Source organism: Rhipicephalus microplus, chromosome X (assembly GCF_043290135.1).
Source record: "Rhipicephalus microplus isolate Deutch F79 chromosome X, USDA_Rmic, whole genome shotgun sequence".
Taxonomy (NCBI): Eukaryota; Metazoa; Arthropoda; class Arachnida; order Ixodida; family Ixodidae; genus Rhipicephalus; species Rhipicephalus microplus.
This window is the reverse complement of record NC_134710.1, coordinates 218,307,073-218,316,167: the sequence shown is the minus strand read 5'-3', so window position 1 is coordinate 218,316,167 and position 9,095 is coordinate 218,307,073. Positions and strand designations below refer to the sequence as shown.

The 9,095-nt window shown below is 42.1% G+C and overlaps 1 protein-coding gene across 2 annotated transcripts in view; it reads left to right on the top strand.

Annotated features, from left to right (window-relative positions):
• The first annotated feature begins 5,685 nt into the window (after nt 1-5,685).
• The window catches only part of LOC119187459 (neuroguidin-A), an 83,952-nt gene continuing 80,542 nt past the window's right edge, over nt 5,686-9,095 (top strand). Inside the window, exons 1-2 of one of the 2 annotated variants that reach the window (XM_037435568.2) lie at nt 5,686-5,818; nt 5,995-6,141. In XM_037435568.2, the coding sequence (XP_037291465.1) occupies nt 5,804-5,818; nt 5,995-6,141 (162 nt within the window). In that variant the 5' untranslated portion in view covers nt 5,686-5,803. Of the gene's footprint in view, nt 5,819-5,994; nt 6,146-9,095 lie in introns of those variants that run through there. The other variant, XM_075878659.1, reaches the window with a different exon arrangement.

The window sequence follows — 9,095 nt, the reverse complement described above, 5'->3', positions numbered from 1 at the left end:
TCGCGTGTTTCTACATAGACGCGCAGTGGGCCGTAGCTTCGCAGATTTTCAAAGGAAATAATTATGGCGTAGTGGGCAATTAACTGGCTTAACACCGATTGCAATAAACATTAAATCGTACTTTGAAACGGCCAATGTAACACGCACGATCGTGTCTTTAAGACACAATTAAGGCATGCACCATGGAGTTGATGGAGCAATGCACAAGAATGGCCATAAAAAGTGAACTTTATTCAAGTGAACTCTGACATGACGAAAGTTTTGTTCCGTGGTTAATGCTATACTGGCCTTCGAGACTAGGCCGCCAGGGGCCCTTCGCTTGAGTAGCATCTTTTGAGGTTCCCTGCGATCGGCATGAAACTGACTTTGTCCCCTATATAAATCATCTATATGCTGTTTCACTTTGTACTACAGGCATTGATGTACTCGAGTTTTCCTTTCTACTTTGCATAATTATCAAATGACACAATTAAGCTTGATCCAAGTGAATTTTTTAATTGTCAACCAGCTGATCTTGTGCTTTGTAGGCACTAAATCCTTTAGAAATGACAGACGAACGGGTGAAAATGTTTTTCTTCCAACGTTTCGGCAGGAGGGCCTGCCTTTGTAAGAGGGTACAGGAAGGCCTGCCTTTGTCAGGGGGTACATCGCACAGGAAAAAAATGTTTTTCTTATATACATGAGTACACCAGGGGCCCCCAACACGTGTTTAACTATTATCGTCATAGATATGCCATACAGTAGACTCTCGTTAATTCAAACTCTGATAATACATACTTTCGGTTTATTCAAACAAAATTTAATTTTTTAGTTGGCCCTGTATTTTTTCAATGCATTTAAAAGCCTTTTAATTCAAACTCCATCATTCGGTTATTTCATACTTTTTGCAGTTTCATACCAGAAAATATCTGCTGCTTTCCCGTGCACTACTATTTAAAAGTTTGTGTGCTGTGATGGCGCATTCCAGATGTTGCTAGCGCAAAGCCCGACCACGGTGACAATCCTCGTAAGCCTCTGCCAGAGTTTTGATGAATTGCGCCGTCAGCGTTCCATCGCCTGACAGAGTGTCTCGCCGCCGGATTCGATCTCGGCCGTCGCACTCGCAAATGTCAACGTTCGCCAAGAAAGTCTGTCCAACCAGATCAAAGACTTCATCAGGGAGGAAGTCGCCCGACAGCTCTCCCTGCTGCCGCATAGCGGTGCGCCCACCGCAAGTCTGCCTTCGACACTGCAGCAGGCCATACGCACTGAAATTCGCGATGTTCTCCCTACAGTGCAGGCCCCTTACCCAGCACCTCCACCAAATGTGATGACGTTTATTGAACCAGAGAAGTTGCAACGATGTCGCAACGAAAAATGGCCGTACGACAAGTCTAGCAAAGGCGGCCCAGGTTCTCGTGCAATCAGAACACGGGGTTTTTCGTTCTCTTTGGAAGGGGCATACGCGTTAGTGCATATGCTCCACTACAGTGCTCCACTACAGTGCTGCTCCACTACAGTGCTGAAGGCACAAACCTATAGCAAAGAAGCAGTTGGCAATTCACTATTTCCTTAAAAGGTGTGATCAGCAGTAAATAATCAATACACTTGTGAAACTTACACCTCTGCTTTCTGTTCATTACATGCAGTAATGGTTTAAAAATACTTGAAAAATTTTAAATGTGAGATAATTTAAACTCCTTGATAATTAAAAAAAATTCATATGTCTCCTTGGGTTTGAATTAATGAGAGTCGAAATGATGCAACTAGAATTAAACATAGGTACTTGTTCGATATAGTTGTGACTGCATGAAAAAATTGCGAGCAGGACACAGCTTTCAACAACAAAGTGTGGGCTATGCACAGAAACAGGCTTACTTATGAAAGCAAGAATTTAAATATGGTAGGAATTCAATAAAAAATGCAACAGCAGTGAAAATAGGCAGTGAATGTGTATAAAAAATTAAGCATGCTAATGGTAACAAGGGTAAACAAACTAGAAAATAAAAGGTGAAATATAAACTATAAAAGCAGCGACAGTGGTAAAAATGAACTCGACAATGTGCGCCACAAAATCCGGTAAGAACAGGTCTATAACAAACATAAGAAACAAGATTAATTAGCAGATATATGAAAGAATGGCTCATCTATCACATGGTCAGGAATGTCAGCTTTCCAACACTTTCATCAATACCAGATCATACGGCCCTGAATTTATATATAAGCAAGGATTCACACACTTCTCTTTCATCGTGGGATCGAAAACCACATTCCAATATCGTTGTAGTTAGTTGATCAAGTAAATGACATCTTTGAATGGGGCAGGTTAGGATATGTGGTCACATGTGCCTTGTGGTTATTGAAACATAATCTAAATTTCATTTCAGTTTGACCTATATATTGAAACTTGCAAGCTGAGAATTCTAGTAGATAGACACAGTTGTTGGTATTGCAGTCAAAGCTTCCTTTAGTTTCCATAGTAGAACCATATAACTCAGTATGTTCAATAATTCAATATATTTACACACTTTCAGAATATTTGCAGCGTTGGAATTTTTATTGTGCATATAATTTTTCATGTTGTCTTTATATGTTTCCTACTAAAAGCTTCTGTGCCATGTTTTAACAAAGCCTTCATAGAAAGTGTTCTACTCATCCTACACTTGTTTTTTACAAAGCAATTGTAATATTGGTCTATATTCATTTTCGACAAGCATAGTTGTGTAGCTATGTGATTGATATATTAAACCCTATTTGGCCTATGACCACTTGAAGTTTGGAGGCAGGTTGGTAAACGTGAAGGCTGCCTAGAGTGGATGGAAAAATTTGGCTTATTTTTGCATGGGTGGCAGAGCATGTCAGTCGAGATTAAGTGTGAGATGAAGATTCCAGGCAGGGGTTGTGATAGAATGGCATGTAGACTGTTAGAAGCATTTCATGTTGAGAAGGAAGTGATGTATATAGTATTAGTGACACATCCGTTAGAACTTAGAAGGATGGAAAAGTTTCTTGAGCAATGTTTTGTTATGCTTCTTGACGTTAAAAGACTGTGACATAGTACACTGCCATACTATGCAAGTGTCTGACTTCTTACATATTTGCTGCAAAGCGACAAATACAGATAAATGGAAGTTAACACATGTCATGTGTTTTTGTCTTATGTACATCTAATTTATTCCCTCACTGAAGCTATGTACTATTGTGCTAATTTGGAAGCTTTGTTAAACTATTGCATCATATGCGGCATCATTGACACAAGTGAACGGGGCATACGCTAAATCTCTTGTATAATCACAGCCTGAGGATGACAACCAGTTTACCTTTGTTGGGAAAAAACATGCTGAAATTCAGGATATCACTGTTTGCACATGTTCTAAGTGCTTCAGTAAAATCTTTTGAACCTAAAAATATGGTTATCCCCCTGAGATTACCCTCGATAATGCCCTAATCACCAACATATTTCTCATTTCAAAGCAACCTTTGAAGACCATTTGTAAAGATTCTAACCAGACTGGCCATTTGTACGGTGTGCCCAACCCTCATGCAATGTCCCACGCCAGAACCTTTGTGTTATCATGAATAAATAGGTGAATAAATAAATCGCAATGTGGGTATGCACTGATCACTTATCCCAGTCAAGAACATAATATCTAGCCTATTATCACGGTAAGATGTCAAAACAAGGTCGAGGTTGTGTGTGCACATGCAAGAATGATGCATGTGTCTATTGTATTAGTAGCTGTGATAAAATAAGAACTCAGCACTAGCTTATAACTAAAAAGAGTGAGCAAAGAAGGATGATCATTTAATGTTTTATTTGGCAGATTGAAATCACTCAGGAGTAGGATGGGTTACGATAAAAATCACACGTGAACAAGGTTTAATACTATCGTGCAGATAATTGAGAAGTGGGCGTTGTTGATGGTGCACAATAACACACGATAATATATGATAAAACCTTTTGAATTAAAGTAAGGCTAAAGTAATTGATTTCATTTCTGTAATCGCTCATTTATTTTGCTGAGGCTGTATATGATGTCTGTAATCAGTTACAATTTAAAGGAATTGTATTTAAAGGAATTGTATCATAGGTATTTAGCTCTTCTTTAGAGATGCCATGCAACAATCTTGAATTAATGTCGCAATAAGTTAGCAGTTTACTGCCTTGCGAACTCCATTCATTTATTCCCAAAACTTTATTTGTGTCCTGAAGCCCGGTCTTTTCAGACCGAGGCGGGCCGCGTCCACGTCGGTACCGTCAGGCCGAGCCTTGTGGCGTCATCGTGCACCTTCTGGACTGCCCGTAGTTGGTCTTGATAAGACGCGCTTCGCACCATCGTCTGCCAGTAAAGCCATTGTTCTTCGGGGTCGGCGGGAGCCGCGGGACAGCCCGCCAGCATGTGTCTGATCCCAATGATGCCATCGCACGCGTCACACTTGTTTTGAATTTCACTGTCAGGGAGAATTTTATGTAAAAAATACGGAGTGGGGTAAGTTCCAGCTCGCAGTAAAGGCAGTCACGCTACGTTTACTGCGAACTGCACGTCACAAAATGTTTTTCCAGGGTAAATTGATATGGACTCGTTAGAAAGGCTGAAGCAGTGGCGATGCTGTCCACCGTATCGCCATTAATGAGACAGGAGGCGGCGCGTGTATAATTAGGGTACACACACGAGGACTAATGACAGTGCTACTTACAGTTCCATTTAACACACCTTCGTCTATGCATGCTTTACCACACTACACTGCGTGCACTTCGCCGCACAACACGACTGCGTTGCGGCAATGTTAACCAATTTTAGAAAAAAATGCTTGGGGTCGGCATTTTGAGCTAGACAGTGCTCCCAGCAATAAATTTTCGTTCTATTTTTTTCCTTTGTATACATCTAACTAAACTGACACTGCTAAGAAAACAGATCGTCATCATCGGTGACAGCATAATTGTTACGTCGGGTGAACGACTATTTATATCCCGTTTATTCTTCCTTGTGCATGCCGTATCTGCCTCGTGCACTTGCGCAAAACGAAGTTTAAAGAAATAACAAAAAGTGTTGCCGTCATTCGCTCAAATGACAGTCCAGCTGATTCTGATCAACCCTCAGCAACACGAGTTCTACACGTCCACGTAGTACGTACGCCACAATACTAAAATCGTGCGTCGAACAGGTATTCACAAATCACATAACACATGTCCTTTAATTCACGCTCGTACAGCTCGTTATCACATTTCCTTCATGATTTGGCAGAAAAGACTTCGAGAGATTTGGTGTTATCGACTCGAGCACCGCGGTGAAATCCGTGCGCACATCAGCGTACACACTGCGACCTCGCAAGAACTGACAAAAGCAGCAGCGACTTGAATCAGCGACGTGAATCACTCTTACACAACGAGATCCATGGAGAAAGGAAAAAAAAAAAAATTCATTCTCCATGGTTTTGCCCACGGAGGAAGTGTTTTGCCCCTCAAAACGCTCGTACCCCAGGGAGAAGTGCCAACTTTATGTATTATTGTATGAAGTTCCAACGTATACAGAGCGTTGTGCGCTTGCCAGCCACTGTGTCAGAGCTATACTTCTTATTTATAGACTTTTTATTTTTAATTTTGGTGTCTTTGGTTTGACTGTATTGATAGAGCATGCTGCAGAGGGTAAAAAACTGTATTTTTAAAATTTTTGTCTCAATTTAGTTGGCTCCTCTGGCAACCCTGTTTGTTTTGATTTGTGCGTTCATTGCGCGCGTCACGTAACGTTAACCACGTGGCTGTGACAAGTGTGGAAATCGGTGCTATAGCGTTACTGGCGTTACCTTGCAGTAGTAACTCTGTATGGTCATGTCGCAGGTACTACTTTTCTCTTTCTTTATATCGTATAGGTATTGCTTACATGATGATACCACCGAGATGAGATCGTAGACAAATAAGCGCCAGTTAACGCGAATTTGAGTCATGTTTGCTCATTTGCCAATATACTTATGCAGTCTGCAGTTTATTCAACTTGATGAACGCCCTATTTCCAGGTTGCTATGCCTGACCGGGTTGAAAAAGAGCTACCCGAGTTCCTTGCGCACCTCAAAGACATCAAAGACAAGGCGTCTGGCGTTTCTACCGCTGTGGAAGGCCTTCTATCTCGTGTCAAAAACAAAAGGGAGTTGAATACTGCTGCGGTAGGTAATTATAAGTTATGTGACAGCACGAGTTTTAATGGGATGTATAGGAAATGTGTTGATCGGCCTATTGGGCATTTCTGTGAAGCATGCTACTTAGTACAGGCGCAATCTTGGTACAGTAAGTAACGTTGCTGCTAACGAGAAAACAGGTGTTCAAAGTTCGCCGCGAAGCAGCTGTCTACGCCTTTTGGTATAACCAATCCACCCGGTTTTAAACAGGTTCCTTTAGGTTTTTATCGAAATGGATTTTTAAAATGGGCAGTATTCATATTTAAGCAGAGTAAAGGTTGTGCCACAACGATATTAATGTCGCGTCTAAGAACCATATTTATAATACTGAGAGTAACGAATATGTGAACTACTTTACACCAACTACTTTGATTTGAGACCTCTTCACCGAATCTAATTCAGAGAAAGGTGTAGAATACGAGAAAAAAAGGCTGAATGGTAGATTGATGAGATAGGTGGTGTTAAATTGCTTATGGCTGTTCATTAATTCTTTAAAGAAATAATGAAAAACACTGCCCCTTTAGTCAAAGTATTTCACAGTATCAACATGTATACGTAGTCAGTGTCAAGAGAGGCACAGAAATTTGTTTTAAGTTCAAAATTTATTTGTGTGAGGTTCAGTCGAACAGTATGGTATGTGTTTAAAACAATATGCAGCCACTAGTAGGGGCTGGTAAGGGGAGGGGGTGGGAGTGATGAGAGGCACACGGGATCTATAGGTCTGTTTGATTCACCTGCACCAATCGGAACCGGTTCACGGCTGTGCACACGATGTTCAGAAATTCTGTAGTGCGAGTGCAGCAGTGCAGGCACAGCGTGACACCCGAAACGAATGACAATGTGCCGACAAGGTGCAGACCTTATTTCTGTTCGCTTAATTTATACTGTTCAACTAACACTGACCGTTGGTAAACCGCACGTGCGGACAGTTCGTGAGGCGCAAACATCTTGGCAAAACACACCAGGTTAATACAGGCGGGTACGGCGCCTACGCCTAAGGGCCGTTCTACGCACTTCCCGCACAGCCGCAGCCAACGTGCCGGCACACCTGCCGCACCCAAGCAGAGGGTGAAAGAGTGTCGCAAATTGGCTTATTTGTCCCCCCCCCCCCCCCCCCCCCCCGCTTGCGTGCGGCAGGGGTCCCGGCATGTGCGTTGCGACTGTGCGGGAAGTGCGTGGAACGGCCCTAAGCACTGTGTTGTCTGTTCAGCTGCACGCGCGGCTGCACCACCCCGGCACCGTCAGCGTAGGAGGTGCAGGAAAGTTGTGAATCAGTGCTGCACCTCTTCTGCACTTTTTTGCAACGAATGGGAGGGTTTAGAGGTCATCAATGCTGCACTGCTAAAACGAATGGCAAGGTGCAGCACCTCGTGAACTGGTTCATGTGGTGCAGGCGAATTGAACGGGCCTAATGTGGTACTGCAGAATACTGCTAGGGCATCAAAGCAACAATGGCACTGTTCATCAGAAAAGTTGAAGCACGAGCAGTGAGTTGCTGCTCGTGCTTGAGCAGTGAGTTGCATTTGTGAAGGCACAATAGGAAAAAGATTTATTTTGATCAATAGTCTGATATCCAACTTGAAGAGTTCCGGAGAGGCCCCACCCAGGTGATCGAAGTGTTTGAGCCGATCACCTCTGTGGATAAAGAGAAAGTCCCACTTATTTGGCAATTTTTGAAGGTGGGGTTACCGGCCACCCAGCTCATTGTGTTCAGAGTGCGCGCCGATTGGTGCTGGCTTCTATACATCTGCCCTTGAGGCAGAAATGCCACAGAATTATTGAGTTAAACATAAACATTTGGCAGAAGTCTGCCTGTTTGGGACAAAAATTGGAGAAACGAGGAAACCCCAACCAAAATTTTCTCATTTCTTTAACTATAGAGTTGTATCCAAGTATAGTAGCAGTATAGGTGGCTTGCACTGATGTGACTGAGACCTCAGTGTTAGAACAGCAACGTGAGGGGATGCATAGTTTGTGATGTTTGTTATATAGTTTTTTAGTTAGATAGTGTTAGCATAGTTTGTTAATGTTATCAGTGCATCATGTACAGGTTTTTTCATTATTGATGCACACACCAAAAACATTCGTACAGCATCGTTATCGTACTGAAGGAGCTGAAATGCCATGTGATTATGCTGCTTTTATGTTGTTCGAGCCACCATGTTGCACTACGTGTGGGTGAAAGGGACTTGCTACTGATTTTTATGGCCCAGTTTTTTGCTGTGCAACGAGAAGTACAGCAAACAGCATTCAGTAGTTGTTAAGCCTGCAGTGGTTGATTCCAAAAGTGTGTGGATATTTTTATCATAATTTTTTTTTATTAGAGAAGCCACTAAAATATGCTAGCGTTCGTCCTGCAGCAATACTGAGAAACGATAGCAATGCTGGTAGCCCATCCTGTCAAGCTGTTTTTTACCCTCAATATTTACTTTCACAGGACTGAGTGCAACTGTGGTTAATCACCTTCATTTTGACATTGTCAACTGTCATTAAGTATAAAAAGCTGGTAAAATAAGTTTTTCCAATGCTCGTTGTCGTGAATTCTCTTTACTGCCTCACGAGCCAGGTGCTTCTCGTACTTATGCAAAGCATCAGCAGGTGCCACAGTCCCTCAGCTAACACATTTTATTCTGCCGCTCATGAGCATGTGATCATTAGTCAAGTGAAGCTGCTCTGTACAAACGAAGGTATACCTGCACATTTCGAAAGAGAAAAAGATTATGATAATAAAATGTACTGAATTTCAACACTGATATAAAAACAAATGGTCGCATACACCATTAAAATGACACGTGATGGGGATCATGTGCATTTTGCTTTTCTGCAGTGAGGGCTGCCAGAAGTCACTTGTTGTGACCTTATGAAGAAATGAAAATATAAGTCTGCATTGAATGAGGAAAACAGGGTTCGCTCTGTCCGACGCAATAGCCAACTTCTTAATT